General features: G+C 42.4%; 1 protein-coding gene across 1 annotated transcript in view; it reads left to right on the top strand.

The window, feature by feature from the left end:
- Window positions 1-24,998, top strand: part of ADCY10 (adenylate cyclase 10) — a 76,539-nt gene that overhangs the window by 29,936 nt on the left and 21,605 nt on the right. Inside the window, exons 16-20 of the mRNA XM_046683648.1 lie at window positions 3,014-3,288; window positions 4,944-5,080; window positions 15,186-15,314; window positions 16,543-16,821; window positions 16,959-17,249. Coding sequence (XP_046539604.1) covers window positions 3,014-3,288; window positions 4,944-5,080; window positions 15,186-15,314; window positions 16,543-16,821; window positions 16,959-17,249 — 1,111 coding nt within the window. The remainder of the gene's footprint in view (window positions 1-3,013; window positions 3,289-4,943; window positions 5,081-15,185; window positions 15,315-16,542; window positions 16,822-16,958; window positions 17,250-24,998) is intronic.

Raw genomic sequence — 24,998 nt, 5'->3', positions numbered from 1 at the left:
GGAAAACTGGGCCTCTCACCACGAAGCCAGGTGGCCTGAGGGGTTCAGACTCCACTGGCAAAAAGCTCTGAAGCATGTGAAAGCTTCATCCTAAAGTGTTTCATTCTCCTCCCTCCTTCCAAACCTTGAGCTAACACTCTGTCCAAAATTTAGCTATAATTGAAAGGAGACCCTTAACCTTCCTCCTGGGAGTCTGGCCTCTCCTTAAAGCCAGCCCTCTTTTTCTCTCCCTCTGTGTGAAATGCACTGTATCAAAGTGCTTATTCACGTAGGCTCTGTAGTCAGACTACCGATATTTGAACCCTTAGGCCTACGGCTTCCTACCCGGGTAACCTTGACCAAATGACGTTAAATCTGTCTGTGCTTTTGTTTCATCATCTATAAAACAGGGAAATAACAGCACCCAGCTCGCAGGGTTGTAAGCTTTAAATGACTAGATTTTGTGTATAACACTTTAGAACAGCGCCTTTTTCAATGGAAACACTCAGTCACTGTGAGCTCTCTCTCTGGGTAATCTCGTGCTTGTCCACTGTGTGCTGATAATCACCAGATTTACCCCTACTTCTCTTATAAGCACCAGAACCATATTTCCAAGAACCTTCTAGATATTCCACATGGATGTAGTAACTCACACTCAGTTCAGCGTCTAATAGTAAATTTATTCATTTTTTCCTATTCCAATGCCCTTTCTTCCTTGTTCTGATCGTGCTCCTTGGTTTAGTTCATGGCAAGTTCATCCACACATCATTTAAACTTACCCTTGCTCCCTTTCTCACCGGTTGCCACATCTGCCATATCTAGTCAGTGGCCAAGTCCCACTGGTTCTCCCTCGGGCCGTCTCTGGAATCTCCTGTCCTCTGTTCCTGCTGTAGTTCAGGTTCTCTCTCTTCCTGTACTATTTCCATAGCTTTCCAGCTTTCTGTTATTCAATTCATCCTCCACAGAACTGCCAGAGTGTATGCGAATCGCACCAACCCACGCTTTGTACTCTCCGAATAATTCCCAACGCTAATGAGATAAAAGCCAAAAGATTTTTTTTTAAACCTGGAGAAATGCTACTCATCCTTCAATGTCACCTCTTTGGCGACAACTTCCCAAATAGCTAGTCGTGACTAATTCCTCTTCCACCGTCCTTCTGTAACACTTCAAACATATTTCTTCTTGTGTTTACCATGCTCTCTTGCAATTCGTCACTTGTATGTGTGCCTCTCCCCCCAGGAGAGTGTGAGCTTCTGAAGGGTGGGGAACCTCGTACTCATTTTTGTGTCGCTGTTGACCACCAGAGGGTCCGGCACATTATAAATGGTCAATACGAGTTTGTGGTGTTGCGTTAAAGTTATACTACAACTTCCTCCTTCTCCACCTCAGGCACGTAAGCAGGGCAATATCGGTAATTTCTAAATGTCAGGCTGTGTTTACATCACAAGTATCCAGGAAGCTTCTTAAAAAAATACGGATTTATGAGTCCTACCTCTAAAGATTCAAAAGGGCTTGGATTGGGCTGAGGAATCTGTTTAGTTGTTTGCTTTTGTTTTAAAACTTCTCAATTGGTTTTGATGCACAATCTAGTTTGGAAACCACTGCTAAAGCTGTTCTTTAACTGTGTGCTATGACAACAATCTTTGGATCATCTACTCTCTGCGTGACCTTGGCAAGTTACTTAACCTCTCTGTGCCCAAATTTTCTCAGTAAATAGACTCCACCTCTTATGAATGTTATGAGGATTAAATGAGTCTGTTTATGTAAAGAACATCACACAGTGCTTGGAACACAGTAAATTAAATGTAAATCTTGGCTTTCATTCACATTAGAGAGACTCCAACTGAATGACCCCATTTTAACTATGAAGACACCGGGGCGTGTGATGTACTTTTGAATTTATACTCTTTTTCTTCCTGCTTTACTCTCCTAAATTCACAGATAATTCACTGACAAGGCCACCATACAACTAAAATTCACATTTCTGTCTGCCCCATATTTTTAAAGGTTTTAGCCCAAAACAAAACAAATGTAGTGCTAACCTCCCCGTTAATTAACATGTGCTCGGGGTCGGTGAAGAGCTGGATCTCTGGTAACAGAATGGGCTGTAAGAGCAGGTTTTTACGGACGTGTGATACGGCAGGTTAAAGCACTGCATAGTGGCTGTCCAATGAAGTTTGAAAGTAGCCTTTGCTGCTTTTGTTTATAAAAACACAGAGGAAAAGAAGGGTTAACCCTGTGTGCTCTCAGAGGGAACCCAAAGAAGCCGAGAGCAGCCTGGAGCAGTAGGAGGGGGGCGGTGTTCTCTGCGTAGACGCCTCACACAGCGGAGATGCGCGGTCAGCTGTGCAAGGGGCTGATGCCAACATGCAAGCTCTGTATTTTGTTTAATACTGTATCCCCAGCACCTACAACAGTACCTGACCTTAATAGATGCACAATAAATGCTTCATGAGTGAGTAAATAATGCAGACTAGTTAGAGAAGCGTAGTCTACACAAGAAAACGGACACATGATCTGTTTTTAAGTGTAACATATACCACAATTCAAGCTGGAATGGCACAAACTGCCAGCAGGGCAAGGACTAGATCAGACTCCTTCAGCACTGTCTATCCAGCGTCGAGCCCGGTGGGTGCTCCCTAAGTGTGTGTTGAATCTATGTCTGTTGAATAAATGTCAAGTAGAATCCCCAGGAGACCGTCATTTGCCAGTAGATTAAAGTGACTGGTAGTAAACATCAGTTATTTTTATGTAATAGATAATGGATGCTTTTACTTGGCTACAACCCCATGTATCCTACAAATGTGTCTTATTCTTACACAAAGATTTGACCAAGTAAAAGTCCATTCCAGTCAGCTCTGTGCGAAGTGCCGCAAATTCAGGTTAGTAGAATCTAAATGAATACAAAGTTATTAGAAAGAAAAGATTTCATTTTGCACCACAAAACTCAGTAGATACATATGCATACCCATGCACGTGTGTAAAAACCCAAAGTCCTACAGCATTCTTCCTTCTGTCTCTCTGCCTCGTCCAGACAGTGAAAGAGGAAAGGATTATTTTTATCATCGATGAGGGCCAGTTTATTGATGCAGCCTCCTGGGCCTTTATGGAGAAGCTTGTCCGCACTCTTCCTGTGTTCATCATCATGTCCCTGTCTCCCTTCGTTGGCTTACCCTGTTCAGGGGCCAGTGCCATAATGAAGAACAGGAACACCACCTACGTCACCCTGGGCGCCATGCAGCCTAAGGACATCCGAAACAAGGTCTGCGTAGACCTCAGTGTCAGGGGCATCTCCAAAGAGCTGGACTCGTGAGTAACCTGTTTCTCTCCTGAGGTCTTGACCTGTCATGAATCCGTGTTCATTCCCCAGGTCCAGACTTCATCGGATTCCTTAAGATGTGTCAGAAAGCGCCTGCCTCAGTAGTCTTGCTGGTCTCGCCTTTCCAAAGGGCCATTCATCGCACTTGGTAGCATGGATGCTGCTCATCTTTCCCTTGTTATGGCCCACGTTGCGCTTTCTCAAGCCTTGTTCATGACGTTAGTGTTGTTTCCCTCTCATCATGCTGCACACGGGTATGCTCACTTTAATGAACAATGACTGAGGGCATCGCGTGGGCAAGCCACATGAAAGGCAAACTGGTAAACAGTAACGACCACAACCTGCAGCTAAGCAAGGTCTTACTCGGCTGACAATAATGTGGTCTGGCACTGGCGTTTCCTGTTTACGGCAGATGTTGAAGGCTGGCTCTCCAGGCAGCGCTGTCTGAGCTTCTCAGTGGTTCCTCTGCTGAGGTCTTCACAGCAGTGCCCTTAACAACACAGACAACGCCTCCTCTTTAGCTGCTGTTTACAACCCACCTTGGTACTGGCATCCATCTTTCTAATGAGGTTGCCTTGCTCTTGGAAGAAAGATGTCTTCAACGAAGTCGCTTTTAAAGTAACTCCAGGCATGAATTTGGCAGACTTGCTCCCTTTGTCTCTCTGTTTCTTTCTCTCTATGTATATGTATATATTTATTATGTGTATATAATAATATATATGCATTTACTTTTTAAAATTTTTTTGCTGAGAAAGAGTCACCCTGAGCTAACAACTGTTGCCAATCTTCCTCTTTTTTATTTGCTTGAGGAAGATTAGTTGTGAGCTAACATCCGTGCCAATCTTCCTCTATTTTGTATGTGGGTCACTGCCACAGCATGGCTGATTAGTGGTGTAGGTCCACACCCAGGATCTGAACCTGCGAACCTGGGTCACTGAAGTGGAATACACCAAACTTTAACCGCTCGGCCACGGGGCCAGCCCCTGCATTTACCTTTTGATCTCCAAATCCCAACTCTAGAAATCTATCTCAAAATTATATTGACAAAAACATGAAGTGACCAGATGGACTAAGTTTTTATTGAGGCATTATTTGTATTAGTAAAAGTCTGAAAACAACCTGAATGGACATCCTTCTAAGCAGATAGGCAGAATAAACTAGGACGCAGCCACACAGTGGAACACTGTATAGCAGTAAGAAGAAATGAGAAAGATTTGCTGATATGGAGGGATGACCAGGATGTATCGTTGAGTGAAAACACAAGGGGCAGTCCAGTGTACAGTACGTATAACATGCTGTCTTTGATCTAAGACAGGGGTGAAATGCAGGCGTGTGCATTTGTTTACATTTTCTAAAAGAAACATTGAAAAAATAAACCAAAAATTAATTCAAATGGTTACTTATAACGCGAGGAAGGGAAGCAAGATGGAGGATGTACCTTATTATATAGTTTTGGCTTTGGAAAGATGTAAACGTTTTACATAATCAAAAAGATGAAAGAAAAAGAAAAAAGGCAATTCCTAAAAACGGAAAACAAACCAAGAGAAAGGGAGAATGAGAAGAGATTATTTTTGAGTGATTGAGAAGATTCAAATATTATTTTTCCTTAAAAGGATGTAACCAGCTTGGCTTGTTTTGACTACAGGTACCTGGTGGAGGGGAGCTGTGGGATTCCATTCTACTGTGAAGAATTGCTAAAAAACCTCGATCAACACAGGGTGCTCATTTTCCAGCCAGTCGAGTCCGAGGAAAAGGCAAATGTGACCTGGAACAACCTGTTCAGTAAGTCCCACAGTTGGGTCTTTCTCAGCCTGTCCTGCAGAGAGGGTGGCAAGAACGGGCTGTCCCATAGGCTGCTTCCTGCACAGTCAGAGGATCTGGGGAGGCAGGAATGTTGGACCTGGTATCCCAGATTGTGAAAGCACTTAACATCGCCTGGGCCTCACTGAACTGGCGAAGGAATGTGCACCTGTGACAGACCTGAGAGAACCCTGAGGAATCTGAAGGCCCAGGATCAGAACCGAAGCAGCATTTAGATGTTATCTGGGGAAAAAATTCCTTGTTTTTCAAAGGGAAAATTACTAGCTCAAAGTGAATTGTCAGCAAGGTTCCATGCTACAGAGACATACAAGACGATGAAGTTTGAGACGGTGGCACAAAGGAAGCCAGCTGGAATTTTTACAAACTACTTTTCATGAAAGGAGGAGGTGGGGGTTGGAGAATGGGGTAAGGACGCGAGCCAGAATGCAGAGGATGAGGCAAGGTGAACGGTAAGGAAGTTCTGAGGTGCATGTACAGCTTGTTGAGGGGGTTCGCAGTGGGGGAAAAAAATTCACATGCTAGCAGAAAAAAAAGGAAAGGAAGAAGACAAATGAACTATGTCTTGACATCAAGGAGACCTGTGAAGGTTGAAGAGATATCATCTCTTCCATAGAAAGAGAGAGTATACAGATGTAATCAAAAGAAAATCTTGGCCTTGAAGTCAGGGGTCCAGAGTTCCAGTGCCGCATATGCCATTTAATTACTGGTATTTTGGAACTAGCTACAACCTTTATTCGCAGTTACCTGCTATAAAATGGGGGTAAGGAACTCAAATTCTTTTTCATTTATTCATTCAACAAACATCTACTGAGCACCATCTGTGTCTGACGCCACAGTAGGCACTCTGGGGAGTGTCTTGGAGTATAAATGAAGTGACTGAATACAATAATCCTTTGCTGTCTCATTGTTTTTTTTAAATTAAACTTTTTTGAGGTGATTACAAATTTACGTGCAGTTGTAACAAGTCCTGTCAAGAGATTCTTGTACCCTTTACCCAATTTTCCCCAGTGGTGGCATCATGCAAACTATAGTGAATACCACAACCAGGATATTGACATTCATACAGTCAACGTACAGAACGTTTCCATCACCATGAGGGTCCCTCATGTTGCCTTTTTATAGCCACCCCGCTTCTCTCCCACCCCTACTTCCTCCTTAACCCCTGGCAGTCAGTAATCTGTTCTCCATTTCTATAGTTGTGTCATTTTAAGAATGTTATATAAATGGAATCATGCAGCATGTAATCTTCTGGGACTGGTTTTTTCCACTCAGCATAACTCAACCTGGAGCTTCTCCAGGTTGTCGTGTGTCTCCAAGGTGTGTTCCTATTACTTGCTGAGTAGTATTCCATGATATGGGTGTGCCACACGTTGTTTAAAACCAGTCACCTGTTGAAAGACATCTGGGTTGTTCACAGCTTTTGGCTATCACAGTAAAGCTGCTATAAGCATTGTGTACAGGTTTTCTTGTGAATGTAAGTTTTCGCTTCTCTAGAATAAGTATCCAGGAATGCAACTGCCAGGCCATATGGTAGTTACACTGTTAGTTAAAAAAAAAAAAATAACTGCCAAACTATTTTCCCAGTGGCGATATCATTTTACATCTCCATCAGCAATATATGAGTGATCCAGAATTTTCTGCCATCCTTGCTAACATTCCACGCCACTATCTTTATTTTAGCCATTCTGATAGTATGTGGTGATAGCTAATTGTGGTTTTAACTTGCATTTCCCTAGTGGCGAATTATGTTGAACATCTTTTCGTGTTCTTCCTTGCCATCTGATATCTTCTTTGGTAAAATGTCTCTTCATGCCTTTTGCCCATTTTCTAACTGGATTTTTTTTTTTTTTTTTTTTTTTAAGATTTTATTTTTTTCCTTTTTTTTTCTCCCCAAAGCCCCCCGGTACATAGTTGTATATTCTTGGTTGTGGGTCCTTCTAGTTGTGGCACGTGGGACGCCGCCTCAGTGTGGTCTGATGAGCAGTGCCATGTCCGCGCCCAGGATTCGAACCAACGAAACACTGGGCCGCCTGCAGCGGAGCGCGCGAACTTAACCACTCGGCCACGGGGCCAGCCCCATCTAACCGGATTTTTTTAATGGTGAATTGTGAGAGTTCCCTATCCATTCTAGATACTGGTCCTTTGTCGGATCTGGGGCTTGCAAACATTTTCTCCCATTCTGTAGTTTGCCTTTTCATTCCCTTCACACGGTCTTTCAAAGTTTTTTAATTTCAATAAAGTTCAATTTATCAATTTTTCCTTTCATGGTATGTGTCGAGTCTAAGAACTCTTTGCTTATTCCTAGATGCCAAACATCTTGCCCTCTGTGTTTTTGTTTCATAGTTTTATGTCTTACATTTAAGTTCGTGATCCATTGTGAGTTAGTTTTCATACAAGGTGTGAGCCTCGGGTTGAGGCCCTTCTTCCTTTCTCCCCCCTGCCACCCCAGTGGATATCCGTTTGCTTCAGCACCATTTGCTAAAGGCTATATTTTCGTCCTTGAGTTGCTTTTGCACGTTGGTCAAAAAATCAGTTGGACATATCCATGTGAGTGTATACCTGGGTTCCCGGTTCTGTTCAGTTGATCTAAATGTCCATCCTTTTGCCATTACCATACAGTCTTGACTACCAGGGCTATATAAGGAGCCTTGAAACCATGTAGACTGATTGCTCCTACTTTACTCTTTTCTCAAAATTGTTTTAGCTGTTCTAGCTCCTTAGTCTTTCCATATGAATTTTAGAATAATCTTGTCTGTGTCTACAAACAATCTTTCAGGGATTCTGATTGGAATTTCAACACATAGGCGTTGCATTGTATGTCAATTTGGAGAGAACTGACATCTTTACTGTGTTGTCTTCTACTCCGCGAACACAGTATGTCTCACTGCTTATTTAGATCTTCTTTGATTTCTTTCACTAGTGTTTTGTAGTTTTCACCACACAAACCCTAGGCATATTTTATTAGATTGAAACTTAAGTATTTCTTTTTTGAGGAAAGATTATGAATGCTGTTATATTTTTAATTTTGGTGCCTACATGTTCATTGCTAGTATGTAGAAATGCAACTGATTTTTGTGTGTCTATCTTGTTCACGCATCCTTGATGAACTCGCTTACTAGTTCTAGGAGTTTTTTATTTGGTAGGTTCTTTGGGATTTTCTATGTAAAAAGTCATGTTATCTGCAAAAAGGGACAGTTTTATTACTTCCTTTCCAATCTGCATGCTTTTTATTTCCTTTTCTAGCCTATTGCCCTGGCTAGAACTTCAAGCACTATGTAGAATAAGAACAGTGTGAGAAAACACCTTTTCCTTGTTCCTGATATTAGGGAGAAGGCGTTTAGTCTTTCACCATTAAAAAACCATGAGCAGGACTGGCCCAGTGGCGGAGCACTTAAGTTCACACGTTCCGCTTCGGTGGCCCGGGGATCACCAGGTCGGATCCTGGGTGTGGACATGGCACCGCTTGTCAAGCCATGCTGTGGCAGGCGTCCCCCATATAAAGTAGAGGAAGATGGACACTGATGTTAGCTCAGGGCCAGTCTTCCTCAGCAGAACAAGGAGGATTGGTGGCAGATGTTAGCTCAGGGCTAGTCTTCCTTGAAAAAAAAAAGCTGTTAGCTGTAGGTTGTTTGTAAATGCTCTTCACCAAGTTGAGAAAGTATCCTTTTATTCCTATTTTTCTGACAGTTTTTATCATGAATGAGTGTTGGATTTTATCAAATAATTTTCTGCATTGATTGCTATGATTATGTGCATTTTCTTTTCTGTTAATATGGTGAATTACATCAACTGGCTTTCAGATATTGAACCAGCCTTGCATCCCGGGATAAACCCCACCTTGTCCTGGTATATTATTATTATATGCTGCTGAATTCTATTTGCTTAATACTGTGTTAAGGAATTTTGTGTCTATATTCATGAAGGATATTGTTCTGTGGTTTTCTTTCTTTCACACTGTTTTTGTCTGATTTTGTGGTTAGGGTACTACTACCTTAATAAAATGAATTGGGAAGTCTTCCCTCCTCTTTTATATTCTGGAAGAGATTGTGTAGAATTGGACAGAATTCTTCCTTAAATGTTTGGTAGAATTCTCCAGTGAGATTTCCTTTTGGGGAGTTTTTAAATTACAAATTCAATTTCCTTAATGTGGTGAGGCTTTTCAAATTATCGCTTTTATATTGTATCGATTGTGGTAGCCTATATTTTTTGAGGAATTGGTCCATTTCATCTAAGTTATCGAATTTATGTGTCTAGAGCTGTTCGCAGTGCTCAGTAGCCATCCCTTGGCGTCTGTAGGGTCTACAGTGACAGCCCGTGTTTCATTGCTGATATTTCTCTTTGTTAGTCTTGCTACAGATTTGTCAGTTTTCTTGATCTTTCCAAAGAATCCGCTTTTTGTTCCATTGCTTTGCTCTTTTGCTTTTCCGTTTTCCGTTTCATTGATTTCTGTTCTTCTGTTATTTCATTCTTTCTGCTGAAGTTAAATTTGCTCTTCTTAGTGGTGGGAGCTTGAATTATTGATTTGAGATATTTCTATTTTTTTTTAAGTCAGGGGTTTTAATTTTTTTAAATTTTTTTGAGGAAGATTAGCCCTGAGCTAACATCTGCTGCTAATCCTCCTCTTTTTGCTGAGGAAGACTGGCCCTGAGCTAACATCCGTGCCCATCTTCCTCTACTTTATATGTGGGACACCTACCACAGCATGGCTTGCCAAGTGATGCCATGTCTGCACCCAGGATCCGAACCGGCGAACCCTGGGCTGCTGAAGCGGAACATGTGACCGTAACCGCTGCGCCACCAGGCCAGCCCCACTATTTCTTTTTTCTAATGTATGCGTGTTAGTGGTACAAATTTTCCTCTCAGTACTGCTTTGGGTATGTCTCACAAATTTTTGATATTTTGTATTTTCATTTTCATTCTTTTCAATGTATTGTTTTTTACTTCCCCTGGGATGCTCTCTTAGTCATGGATTATTTAAAAGTATGCTGTTTAGTTTCCAAGTGTTTGGGTCCAAGATAACGTTTCTGTTATTAATTTCAAGTTTATCCATTGGACTTGGAGAACATACTCTGTATGATTTTAATTCTTTTAAATTTGTTGAAGTTTGTTTTACTGACCAGGACATGGTCTATTTTGGTTGACATTCTAAAGGCATTTGAAAAGAATATGTATTTTGCTTTCATTGGTAGACTGTTGTAGAAATGCTAATTAGATCCTGTTGTTTGATGGCGGTGTTGAGTTCTTCTATGCCGAGGGCTGATTTTCTGTCTAGCTGTTCTGTCAATTGCCAAGAGATAAATGTTCATGTCTCCAACTGTATTTGTGGATTTGTCTGTTTCCCTTTTCAGTTCTATCAGGTTTTGCTTCACATATTTTGCAGCTTTGTTTGATGCATAAACATTTAGGATTGCTATTTTTCTTGGTGTATTGACACTTTTATCATTATATGGTATTCCTCACTGTCTCTGGTAACTTTCTTTGCTCCAAAGTCTACTTTGCCTGATATTAATATATCTACTCATTTTCTTTTCATTAATATTTTCATGATATATCTTTTGCCATTCTTTTACTTTCAACCTGCCTATGTCATTATATTTGAAGTTTCTTATAGACAGCATGTAGTCGAGTCATGTTTTTAAAACCACTCTGATGATTTCTGTCTTTTGATTGGTATATTTAGACTATTTACATTGTATTTACATTTAATGCAAGTAATATATTAGGGCTTAAGTCTACCATTTTATTTTTTGTTGTATTTTTGTTCTGTTTTTCATGTCTCTGTATTTTTCCGCTTTTCTTTGGGTTATTTGAACATTCTTTAGAACTCTATTTTGATTTATCTATAGAATATTTGAGCATCTCTCTTTGTATAGCTTTTTTTTTTTTTTTTGAGGAAGATTAGCCCTGAGCTAACTGCTACCAATCCTCCTCTTTTTGCTGAGGAAGACTGGCTCTGAGCTAACGTCTGTGCCCATCTTCCTCTACTTTATATGTGGGACGCCTACCACAGCATGGCTTGCCAAAGGGTGCCATGTCCGCACCCGGGATCCGAACTGGCGAACCCCGGGCCACCAAAGTGGAACATGCGCACTTAACCGCTGCGCCACTGGCTGGCCCCTGTATAGCTTTTTTAGTGGTTTCTCTAGGTATTATATTGTATATACATAACCTATCACAGTTTGCTGACGCAAACCGTTGCTGGACCCAGTCCCAATGTGTGTGTGTGTAGGCTTCCCCAGACCAACAAACAGTTCTTAGACACCTTGCTGGTGCGTGAGAATTCAAGTCAATTGTGACACTATCTACCTGTAGATAGAATCAGATTCCACAGGTAGAGGGCTCCGTCCCACAAGACTGCCCTCCACTTGAGATGCCAGTTGCAAGCCCAGGTGCTTCTGATCAACTGGCTATAAATCAGAGGTTCCCACGACCCCCTCCTTGGGTTCAATTAATTTGCTAGAACGGCTCAAGGAACTCAAGAAAACCTGTTTATTCACTAGATTACTGACTTATTACAAACCATGTTAAAGGATATGAACCAACATCCCGCTGAAGAGATACTTAGGGTGAGGTTTCAAACCAAGGAGCTTCTGTCCTTACGGAGCCAGGGCCGGGCACAGTGGCACATGGAAGTGTTCTGGCTCCCCATTGTGGAAACTCTCTGAAAAAGGGCCAGTGAGTTGTCCTTTTGGGTTTTCTTTTTTGTTTTTTGCTTTTGGTGAGAAAGATTGGCCCTGAGCTAACATCTGTTGCCAATCTTCCTCTTTTTGCTTGTGGAGGATTGTCACTGAGCTAACATCCATGCCAGTCTGTCTCTATTTTTGTAATGTGGGATGCCATCACAGCATGGTTTGATTAGCAGTGTGTAGGCCTGTGCCCAGGATCCAAACTTGTGAACCCTGGGCCGCTGAAGCAGAGACAGCAAACCCAACCAGTACACCACTGGACTGGCTGCCCCTTTGGGTTCTTACGGAGGCTTCATTATGTGATCATGACTGACTAGGTCATTGGCCATTGGCAAATGATTCAACCTCTAGCCCCTCTCTCCTCCCCAGAGGCCAGGGGGGTGGGACTAAAAGTTCCAACCCTCTAATCATGTGGTTGTCTCCACTGGTCTTCAGGAGCTTTCCAAATGTCCCCTCATTAACATAACAAAAGACACCTCGATCACTCTCAACACTTAGGAAATTCCAAGGGTTTGGGGAGGTGTGAGGCAGAAATGGGGATGAAGACCCAATATATATTTCTTATAATAAATCACAATATCACAACTGGTGTCATCATTTTACCAGTTTAAGTATGGAAACCTTACCCCTTTTTACATCCCTTTACCCTCTACTATTTATAATTGTCTTAAACATTTCCTCTGCATATATTTTTTTGAGGAAGATTAGCCCTGAGCTAACTGCTGCCAGTCCTCCTCTTTTTGCTGAGGAAGGCTGGCCCTGAGCTAACATCCGTGCCCATCTTCCTCTACTTTATACATGGGACGCCTGCCACAGCATGGCTTGCTGAGTGGTGCCATGTCCGCACCGGGGATCCGAACCGGTGAAACCCGGGCTACCAAAGCAGAATGTGCGCACTTAACCACTGTGCCACCAGGCCGGCCCACTCTGCATACATTTAGAACAACACTAGGCAGTTGTATAATTTTTGCTTCAATTGCAAACATAATTCAGCAAACACAGAGGAGAAGGGAAATCTATTGTATTCACCCATATTTTTGCTTAGCCTCTTCTTTCTTCTTTCCTGGTGTTCCACAGTTTCTTCTTTTATCGTTTCCTTTCTTTTTAGAGAATGTTCTTTAGTGATGCTTTTAGGGTTGGTCTACTGGCTTTCAATTCTCTTAGTTTGGTAAGAGTGAAACTTCTTGAAAAAAAGATTTTTTAAAAAAAAACAAACAACTTTCAGTGGTTTCCCATTGAGCTTACAGTGACCCCCAAACTCCCAAGCAGGACTGGAACTCCCCGCAGGATCTAACTTCCACGCCCCTCTCTGATTCACATGATGAGATTATCCCATGAATTTATTTATCTGTCATTGATTGTTGGTCTCCCATCGTTAGAATGTCAGCTCCTCAGTCTCCAATCTTACAATGATGCCCAGGACCTGGAGGCACCCAACTGATGTTGTGGAGTGATTGAAAGAATGGTATCAGTGCTAGGTCTTACAAAGGGAAAGAGAAAAGCATAGAAGAGACAGGATCAAGTCGCACCCTTGATCCCACTCTCCTACCTACCCCCCCACACACTCACACCTGGCCCCTTTTTTTGGTGTGCTGCCCTCCCTTGGTTTCCCTAATGCTGTACTCTTCCCGTCCCCCCTACCTCTCTGACTAGTCATCAGCTTGGCTCCTCTCCCTGGGTCTACTTGCCCCACTAGCACAGTCCTCAAGTTCCATTCTTAGCCCTCTTCTTTGCTAGCTTGGTACTCTCTCCCCAGTAGTTTTCAGTTGTTCATCTATTCCCCAGCCTCCATGTGTAAGTGTGAGTGCGCGCGTGTGTGTAATCTCCAACTGTAATCTCACTTAATCCAGACTCATGTTTCCGATTTCCCATTGGACTGTCCTATAGATCCCCTCAAACTCAACCCATCTGAAACTTACTGTATTACCCTCCATCGCATACTGCGCTTCCTCCTGTCTTTCCTAGCTTGATTTTTGGCAACATCTATTTCTCTCTCACCTCCATCACTATCTTGCCTATGCCTCATTTTCTCAATATCATTAGTATCCTTGCAGTACCACTCACCTCATCCTGCCCATCATCACTTGATATTCCATCGTTGTAGCATCTGACGCAGACTTCCTTCTCCTATTCTCGTGCCTCTCCTACTTGCTGCTTCCAGTGTTACTTTCCTAAAAATAACTGGTTGGATTACTACTATTCCCTCTTCAGAAACTGTGACATTTCCCCATTGTCTATGGAATAAAGTCCAAACTTCGTAGTGCGATGTTCAATGTCTTCCATACTCTGCTCCCAAACTCTCTCTCCAAATACGTCTCCTGCAGGAGCACTCCAGGGCTCTACACACCGTGGCTCAGCTGCGCTGGTCTCCTTACATTCTCCTAATTGGTAACGTGCTCATGGCTTCTGTGCCTTTGCATTGACTGCCCCTCTATTTTCTACTTGGAATATCTCTTCATCCTTCGTGGTGCGATCAAAATACTTCCTCCTCCATGAAGCCTTTCTGAATCCACCAAGACTGAACTAACTGTTCTTTCTTCTCTATCCCGCAACATACTACTCGTTGCTCTTTACCTCTTAAATCACTCTTCCTGGTATTAGGACTAGTTACTTAAATCTCTGTCTCCATAGATTGTAAGCTCCTTGAGGGTTAAAAGCATGCATTACTCACATTTATAGCCTTCACAGGCTATGGTGAATAAAAAGTCTGTACGGTATTGACATGAACTCTCTGACACTTGCTGTTTGTGCCCATTCGCATGGCGCTCGTTTACTGCCTGCCAGTCTAGCTCGTTATGTATGGATCTCATCTCTCCAGGAGATTAGGAACTTAGCTATGCTCATCTTCGTATTTCCACATCGCCTATCACAGTGTCTTGCAACTCAAGTGTTACATGAATGACTGGAGGGATAAATAAGTAATGCATTTTGGGGTGCCAGGAGACAAAATTACTAGGCAAGTTTACTATTCAAGCCTCACCATTTTTAATATCTCTTTCTGATAATAACCATGTCGTAAGCAGAGTACAGTCTCCCACAGAATGTGTTTGCATCTGATGGGTATTTGAGCATGCATACAAGATCCATCCTGATAATCTTTGAATCAAATTTTTGTAAAACTGCAGGTATTACAGAAGGAAGGCTTCCAATAGTTATTACCAATCCCTTTTTTGGGGGGTGGGGAGGCAGAACATTTTTAAAGTAAATTTAGATTTTCATATGTCGGTTTTACATAAAACACAGTATTCCAGAATACCTGATGAGCCAATACACATCTCTGCCTGCTCTTTCTCACATGAGATCCATCTCAAAGCTTACTGGAAAATCAGGATAATCACAGGATGATGACTCGACTTTTCTTCCCTTTTATCTTCCAATAGAGAATTTTGCTAAGCCAACAGAGGAATTAAAAATGTTCACTCTCAGTAATGAGGAGGAAAGTGAAGAATTCTGTAACCTCGCAGGTGGTGTCAGACTGAAAAACTTGTCACCACCAGCATCATTAAAAGGTAAAGAAAATTTGACCTGGTGTTCATTTTCTGGGACTTAAAATCCCCTTTTGCCATCTCTAGGATGGCTATCTAAAAAAGGAGAAAGGATAGTAGTAACAGCCTGCGGTTGTTGTCTGTTTTGTGTTGCCCCAGGCAGTGGGAAGTCTCCATGGTGGGCTTAGCTTTTCTCCTTCTAATTAGGAGCCACCTTCCCGCTGTGCATATTCTGGGGTCTGATTTGAACAAAGTTTTGCTTAATTGCATAAAAGAATGAGGTACAGTATATATTGAATTAAACAGAAACCAAATAGAGAAAACCCAATATTGAAACTCTTTCTGCCATCTACTTTTATAAGAAATGGCGAGCAAGGCAATTTATATCATGGCTGTATTATTATTCTTTAAAGAAAATTGGCTTTCAAGCAATGTTCTAGTATGCATTCAGCTCTAATCCATGCCGTCTATAAATAACTTCAAATGTTTCGAAGGATGACCTAGGGATGCCTCAAGGTTCTCAGTCTTCAGAAGAGCATCATTTGTGTTTTGTTCACGATGTCTACTAAAGCAGGAAGGTGGACTAGGGTGGCCTGTGTAGTGTTCTGTGGGCAAGTTGAGAAGTTCAAATATCGTCTCTGATGAGGGGGCTGCATTGGAAGGACATTCTGATCAAGATGTCCAGGAGGCCACGTGAGCTTTGATGCTTGAGCTTAGGTGAAAAGCTGGGTTTGGGGTAGGAACTTCCTGACACTTTGGCATGAGCGTAGAGATGACAATGGACTGTCACAAGAATAAATGAATCTCTGAGGAAGATAGAGAGAAGGCTTATTGGTAAGAGGTTCCAGGAGAAGGCGTAGCCAGTGAAGTAGATAGAGAAGGACCCGCTGGAGAAGTCAACACAGAACATGGATGGCGAGCCCTGCGTTTTCTGACTACTGTGGCCTGCAATGACCTCTCCTCTCCTCCAAACCCTTGCCACACTTTAACGCAAAATCAGAATACCTTGAAATCAATCCTATTTTTGTCTGACCACTGTGCTATTTGTATTTTTAGATCATAGCATCTACATCTTTTGTATTCCCAGCGTGAGTGCTATCTGTGAAGTAGGTACTAAGAAAATCCTTCTTTTGGCTTAGTTTGGCTGGGTTTCTGTTACCAAGAACTGTAGAACAGGACAGTTGCCCATCTCTAGAATGTATTTGATAAAGACAGATTACCACTTCACTGTCGTGTGGCTTTCCACCTGCAGAAATCTCTCTGGTTCAGCTGGATAGCATGAGCCTTTCCCACCAGATGTTAGTGAGATGTGCGGCCATCATTGGCCAGACCTTCACTACAGAGTTGTTGTTTGAGATTCTCCCTTGTTGGAACATGAAGATGATGATCAAGGCCCTGGCGACTCTAGTGGAATCCAACATCTTTGATTGTTTCCGGAATGGCAAGGAGCTCCGAATGGCTCTGAAACAGAACACGGCCTCGTTTGTGGTGAATTATCGCTCCCTGTCTCTGAAGCCCAGTGAAGGAATGGGTGAGTAAAGCCTGGAAGTGACCCATACTTCCTGTTAGTTAAAGGGACATCTAGATCAAAGAACTGATCTCGGTTAAGTAGCAGGAGTTGATTCGTTGCCCAGCGCCTGGCTGAAAAAACCTTTCTGTTCTCTCTAGCTCATGGAGAGGAGGAAGAGCTTCGTGAGCTGGAAAGCGAGGTGATCGAGTGTCACATCATTCGATTCTGCAAGCCTATTATGCAGAAAACAGCCTATGAGCTGTGGCTGAAGGACCAGAAGAAAGCCATGCACTTGAAATGTGCCCGCTTTTTAGAAGAAAATGCTCACAGGTGTGACCACTGCCGAAGTGGTGACTTCATTCCGTATCACCACTTCACGGTGGACATCCGGCTCAACACTCTGGACCTGGGCACCATTAAGAAGATGGCGAAGTCCCATGGATTTCAAAGTAAGCTTACTCTAGTCCTAATTAGTCCTAACTACTCCTGGGGAATGTGGAGGCTAAGACTTAGAATGAGTGAGTCTGGACCTGGAGGGTTTCAAGCCCCCTGAGGCTTGGGCACAGCAAACGCTGAGACGCCAGCAGTACCGGTCAGTGGGGCAGGGGAGAGCTGGCAATGTGTGTGTAGCCAAGTCTAGCAGAACCAATCTCACTGTGAGACTCTCAGGGAGGAACTGGGGACAAGAACTCTGGCAAAATGGAATGTGATCAGAGCTCAAATTAAAGTGTCCAAAGGGATAACACAAATTCAGCCTGTCAGCGCCCAGGATTCGAACCAGCGAAACCCGTGGCGGCCGAAGCGGAGTGTGTGAACTTAACCATTCGGCCACGGGGCCGGCCCCATGTCAGTCTAGTTTGAAACAAGGTTCCAGCAAAAAAGGAGTGTGAGTGAGAGAGAATTGTGCAAGGCTAAGCAAGTCAGGGCTCCAGAAAAGAGGGCTTGGGTTCAAGACCATCTGTGAGGCAAAAGTGAAAAAGGTACAAAGTGATAGGACAAATCAGCCATTCAACCTGGGAAAACACAGTAGAGGATCCAAGGGGTGCCAGGGCCCAGGGACTCAGCTCCTGCAGACATGACAGGTGTGAGACTCGGGCAGCAGCCCCAATTCCTGCCCTCACTTGTGGGTGGCCAGGGAGCACCCAGTGGGCTGCCTGCCCTCACCAAAGGCCTCAGTGATTATGGCTAAATCTGGTCGGGAAAGCAAAGACTACAAGTAGAGGATTTTTATATGTTAAAGGATATTAAAAATTCGGAAGAAATGTATGCAAAGTGCCTAGCACATAGTAGGTACAAAATAAATATTTATTCTCATTCGTTCTCTATTTTACACGCATTTTTATTTGGTCCTCATATCACCCCTCCACGGTGGTGAGCTATTTTCATTTGATACACAAGAAAATTGAGCTTCTGGATGATAAAATAACTTGTCCAATGCCAGAGAATGAGTGGCAGACTTTATGCAACCCCAGATCAATCTAATTCCGAAGGTCATGCTGTGCCCGTTGCACCTGAGCTTCCCAAAATGCAGGGTTGGACTTTTAGGTAATACGGGCCAAGGAGATTGGAAGAAGTTCATAGCTACAGCATCAGGTATGAGTCAGAGAGCAAGGACGGTGACTTGATCAAGAGGAAAGCAGCTTTGCACCCTGGTCCCAGCCTATTGTTGACCCTGTTTACTAACACCTGCCTATCTCCCTTTTCAAAAAAGAGAAATCGAGCTCTAGGTTCAGGCCTTCGAGTCTGGATCATGAGGATTTCCAGCCCCCTGAGGGCTTGGGCGCAACGATGGTGAGACGTCAGCTGTAATCTTAGACTTAGCAGGGAGGACTAAGCAGACTTAGCAGACGTCAGCAGGGACGATGTCAGGGCAATGTACATGTGGCTGAGTCTAGTGCTTATTATTAGCATTGATTACATTTCCCCTCGTGCATTATGTTTTTCCAAAATTGGAAATGTTTTATTATTATTATTATAGAAGTACTATGTGTGTAACATGATGTTGAACTTGAAATTTGTACCAAGCACCAAGATACAGGGGATGCTGCAATCCAAAGTGAGGTAATAGACGGACATACAGAATTTATGAAAGAAACAGCTGTGGGTCAGTTATCATCCTGGATCCCTCATCCAGAGCCAAGACATAAGAGTGAGGAGGAGTGTGGAGAGAGCCAGGGTTAGTGAAGAGATGTCTTTGGGGGGAACCGATGAGGTTGTGTGTGCCCTACTCAGCTTGGTTGCTTCCTTTGTCACTTCAACCCTAGTAAGGTGTCTTCCTTGGAATCAGGTAGAGGACACGGAAGACTGGGGCCTACCTCATACCTAAGAAAGCTAAAGTGGCCTGTGGCTGCACCGGGACCAACGTGCCCTCCCAGAGTTTGGGAAAGGATGTGTGAGAGTCTCCCATGGATCAGATATAGCTCACCTGGGAGAAAAAGCCAGACTGGAGGCATTTAAGTCCTTCCCCAGAGTACCCTTAGGAATGTGAGAAGAGTCCTAGATCCTTGGAATGGATCGAGACTCAAAAAAAAATTACAGTTTTTAAGAGGAACATGAGGATTGAAAGAGAGTGAACCGCTAGAACAAAACAGGGGCTAAGAGAGCAGGCTGTGGAGAGCTGAAAAGGATGCACGCCCAAACCCAGGAAGCTTCAGGGAGGGGTCCCAACACAGGGCCATAGTCCATAGTAAGAGAACCAGTGAGAGTGTCAGTAGGAGAGAGCTGACTGACAGAGATATGAGAAAGAGGAGAGAATATTCCACACTGTGTGGGATCAGCCTTATTATGTATATATTATATATGAAAAGGTATATAAATATACATTTGGGGGGCTGAAATCAGCTGGCATCTAGTGGATAGGTGGATCCGAGCAGTCGGTCTAAGCAGGCTGGCCAGGGTCATGAAGGAAAACACCTTGAGTTGGCTGGGATCCTGCGGCCTACCTCACCGCAGTCTAGCTCGGGAGCGTATGTGCCCAGGTGTGTCCGAGCGATGTCTGCCCTTCACCAGCACCTCCACCCGAGTGAGCCCAGGGCTCTACTATTGCTCTTATCAGGATTTTTCAGCCGCTTAAAAGGCTATCAACTAGACATCTTTAAATACAGACTTTTTAAATTTCCTAAAAGTTTTACCGTGAATACAACAATCTCAAGACGCGCTGTCCCACGCGTCTTCAGCAGTTCTTCTCAGGGGCGACGTTCAGCTTAGCTGTTTTTTCAGTCATCACCTCCATATACCAAATGATGTGTTAATAATGCTTTTTAAAAGATCGAATTCTGACATTATCTATTGTCTTGCTGTGGTAGGTGAGGATTAAACTCCGCTATGCCGCTCCTCAGCACCTTCCCCCAATATTGTTGTATTACTATCGTGAGATAAACCCATCAAGTGTTTGCATTATTGAGACTATGTAAATGCTGCCTATTGCAGAATCGAGGAATATACTGTGAATAGATTTCTTAACTAAAGTCTATTTTTCCCGGAGTTTCTAGGAGACTTTTCTTTTTTCAGTGTCTTCCTTATAATACCCTGCTTCAATCTTGGCTGGACGCTCTGTCTGTCTGTTACCCCTCAGTCTCCCAAAGTGTGGGGCATGCCTTTGGGTAATGCTGGTGAAGGACGTCATTGGAAGAGGTTCAAGGATGCAGCCTTGGATCAAGTGGTGACGTTGGTCTTCTTCCAGGATCAACAGCTCTTGGAATCCTTCCTGGACTCTTTCCTTCCACTTGCTCTCCCTACTGCATGAGCGACCACTCAGAGGAGTGGTCTTCTAGACGTGTGTTGAAATCTCATCTAATGTTTCGTTAACTCACTCAACAAATACTGAGTTTCTACTGCGTGCCACACCCTGCGCCAGGCCCCTGAGCTGCATCAGTGACCAGAGCAGCAGTCTACTGGGGAGAAGCAGACAATGGAGAAGAAAACATCATAAAGCAGTAAATTCTAGTGTATGTTATAAGTGATAGATCCGAAGGAGGAGAACGAAAAGGGTATTGGGTAGAACAAGGGGGATTAGAAGTGCAGAGCCCCTAGGGTAGCCTCCAGGAGAGGTAGGATCCGTAGAAAGACAGAGGAAGTGGGGGACTTTGTTGTATGGAGGGCTGGAGAAGAGCATGCTAGGCAGGGAGGTAGCCAGTGCAACGGCCCTGCGACAGGAATTGACTCTCCATTGAAGACATTGTGGGTTTATGCTTTTAAAAATTATTTCGTTCTCATTTTATTGGGGTAAAATGTCCTGGACCTGGAGGTATATGAGATAAACAAACGAGGTCAGTCTGTCACCAGAACCGAAAGTCTTATTTCTCAGTCTTTGAAACTATCAGGTGAGCAAGTGATATTTTTGCTTTCCTCCTTTCTTCTGAGAACCCATAAGCATTTTGCATATTTTTTTCCTTTGGATTTTTACAGATTCTCTTTGAAGTAGGAAACTCTTTTTTTTTTTTTTTTTTTTTGAGGAAGATTAGCCCTGAGCTAACATCTGCTGCCAATCCTCCTCTTTTTGCTGAGGAAGACTGGCCTTGAGCTAACATCAGTGCCCATCTTCCTCTACTTTATATGTGGGACGCCTGCCACAGCATCTCGTACCAAGTGGTGCCCTGTCCGCACCCAGGATCCGAACTGGTGAACCCCGGGTCGGCGAAGCAGAACATGCAAACTTAACCACTGTGCCCCCAGGCCAGCCCAAGGAAACTCTTAATATTTTGTTTGTAATGAAGAAAATTAAGAACTAAAACTAAAAATAATATGATTCACCCAAGGGGTAAATGATAATAATGACAAAAAGCATGTCTTGTATACCCCAACTTTATTTGCTTTATCTAGCCAATATTGCTCTTCTCTGCATCTCATTCTATCACTATTATAATTTGAAACATAAAAAAATAGGATTTTGAATAATAAAGATCGTATATGAGAAACCCACAGCCAACATCACACTCAACAGTGAAAAACTGAAAGCCATTCCTCTGAGAACAGGAACAAGACAAGGGTGCCCACTCTCACCACTCTTATTCAACATAGTAATGGAAGTTTTAGCTAGAGCAAATAGGCAAGAAAAAGAAATAAAAGGCATCCAAATTGGAAAGGAAGAAGTGAAACTGTCACTATCTGTGGATGACATGATTCTATATATAGAAAACCCTAAAGGATCCATCACAAATCTATTAGAAATAATTGTCGAATACAGTAAAGTTGCAGTATACAAAAACAACATACAAAAATCAGTTGCGTTTCTATACAATAATAATGAACTAGCCGAAAGAGAAATCAGGAATATAATCCCATTTACATTCGCAACAAAAAGAATAAAATACCTAGGAATAAATTTAACCAATGAGGTGAAAGACTCATACACTGGAAACTGTAAGACATTGAAGAGGAAAGAAACTGACAGAAATTGAAGGAGACGTAAAGAAATGGAAAGATATTCCGTGCTCATGAATTGGAAGAATAAACAGAGTTAAAATGTTCACATTACCTAAGGCAACCTACAGATTCAACGCTATCCCAGTCAGAATCCCAATGACATTCTTCACAGAACTAGAACAAAGAACCCTAAAAATCTATGTGGAACAACAAAAGACCCCAAATAGCTAAAGCAATCCTGAAAAATAACGAACAAACCTGGAGGCATCACACTCCCTGATTTCAAAATATACTACAAAGCTATAGTAATCAAAATAGCATGGCGCCAGCCAGAAAAACAGACACACAAAAGAATGGACTGCCACGTGCAAAGAATGAAAGTAGACTGTTATCTTACACCATACACAAAAATTAACTCAAAATGGGTTAAAGACTTGGATGTTAAGACCTGAAACCATAAAATTCCTAGAGAAAAACATAAATAGTACACTCATTGACATCAGTCTTAGCAGTATCTTTTCAAATACCCCGTCTGCTCAGGCAAGGGAAACAAAAGAAAAAATAAACAAATGGGACTTCATCAGACTAAAAAGCTTCTGCAGGGCAAAGGAAACCATCAACAAAATGAAAAGATAATCCACCAACTGGGAGAAAATATTTGCAAATCATATATCCCACAAGGAGTTAATTTCCAAAATACATAAAGCACTCATACAACTCAACAACAAAAAAACAAACAACCTCATCAAAAATTGGGCAGAGGATACTAACAGACATTCTTCCAAAGAAGATATACAGATGGCCAACAAGCACAGGAAAAGATGTTCAACATCACTAAACATTAGGGAAATGCAAATCAAAACTACTATGAGATATCACCTCACACCCATCAGAATGGCCATTATTAAAAATCCAGGAGGGGCCGCCCCATGGCTGAGTGGTTAAGTTCTCGAGCTTTGCTTTGGCGGCCCTAGGTTTTGGCAGTTTGCATCCCGGGTGCAGATATGGCACTGTTTATTAGGCCACGCTGAGGCAGTGTCCCACATAGCACAACCAGAGGCGCTCACGACTAGAATATACAACTATGTAATGGGGGGCTTTGGGGAAAAGAAGAAGGAAAAATAAAGAACTTTGGCAACAGATGTTAGCTCAGGTGCTAATCTTTAAAAAAAAAAAAAGGCAAGAAATAAGTATTGGAGAGAATGTGGAAAGAAGGGAAACCTCATACACTGCTGGTGCGAACACAATCTGGTACAGCCACTATGGAAAACAGTTTGGAGATTTCCCAAAAAATTAAAAATAGAAATATCATATGATTCAGTTATTCCACTTCTGGGTATTTATCCAAAGAACATGAAAATACTAATTCAAAAAGACATACGCAGCCCTATGTTCATTGCAGCATTATTCACAATAGCCAAGACTTGGGAGCAACCCAAGTGCCTACCAGTGGATGAATAGATAAAGAAGATATGGTATACACACAGTGGAATACTACTCAGCCATAAAAAAAGACAAAATTGTGCCATTTGCAGCAACATGGATGGACCTTGAGGGTATCATGCTAAGTGAAATAAGCCCAGATGGAGAAAGACAAATGCCATATGATTTCACTCACGTGCAAGATAAAAAAACTCATAGATAAGGAGAACAGATTGGTGGTTATCAGAGGGGAAGGGAGTGGGGGAAGAACAAAAGGGGTAAAGGGGCACAGACGTATGGTGATAGATAAAAACTAGACTATTGGTGGTGAACATGTTGTCGTTTATACAGAAACTGAAATATAATAATGTACCCTTGAAGTTTATACAATGTCATAAACCAATGTGACCTCAATAAAATAATTCATAAATATATATATAGGATGTTTAAGGAGGAATAGCACTTTATTTTTACTCATTGATTTTTTTCGACAAATGTGCATTTATTCAGCAAATATTTATTGAGTATCTACTATGTGCCAGGCAGTGATGCAGGTCTACGGGGGATATAGTGGTGAAAATGACAGATATGTGTCTATTCTCATATATTTGAATTGCAATGAAGGCTGATAGACAATAAACAGATTAATAAAACCATCAAGGGGCCTTGTAGGCCTTGATATGTAGTCTGAATTTTATTCTAAGTGAATTGGAACATGTTGGAGAGATGTTGATTAGAATTTGTGTTGGCTGCATACAACAAGGACCCAGCTAGAGTGGCTTAACTTTATTTATTATTAAATGTATTTCTTTGTCGTGTAAAATGCTTGTCTCATCACTTGGACTAATCATCAGAGACCCTTGGTCCAAAATGGCTGCTGGAGTTCTAACCATCATGTTCACGTTTAACACTTAGAAGAGGAGAAAAGAAACCAAACAAATGGAAGGGATGTCCCTCACCTTTTAAGGAATTTTCTACAAGTCCTACCCAATACTTCCTCTTACATCTCATTGACCAGAACTTAGGCATGTGGCTATATGCAGTCACAAGGAAGGCTGGAAAATATAGCTGCCCTGAGTAAAACTGAGTTCCATTACTAAGGAGAAAAGGGACTATGGAAGTTGAGATAGGAAACCAGCAGTTTCTGCTACAGAGATCTGAATCATGTTTTTACAAACCCATTCTATCTTCTCTAGAGAAAACAGATTGAAGGGCATAGGAATAGAAAGGAGATCAGTTTTTCACACCTGTCCAGATAAAATTTGGCGATGGACCAGGATGGTGCTAAAGTAAAGATGGACAGAAGACGATGGATTCAGATACGTTTTCGGGTAGAGTCAATGGGACTTCCTGATAGACTGAATGAGGATCGGGATGAGGGAAAGAAAAGAATCATAGATATTGCCTGGGTT

The sequence above is a fragment of the Equus quagga genome, chromosome 13 (genome assembly GCF_021613505.1).
Source record: "Equus quagga isolate Etosha38 chromosome 13, UCLA_HA_Equagga_1.0, whole genome shotgun sequence".
NCBI lineage: Eukaryota > Metazoa > Chordata > Mammalia > Perissodactyla > Equidae > Equus > Equus quagga.
Note: the sequence above shows the minus strand (reverse complement) of the source record. Positions and strands in the feature narration are given on the sequence as shown.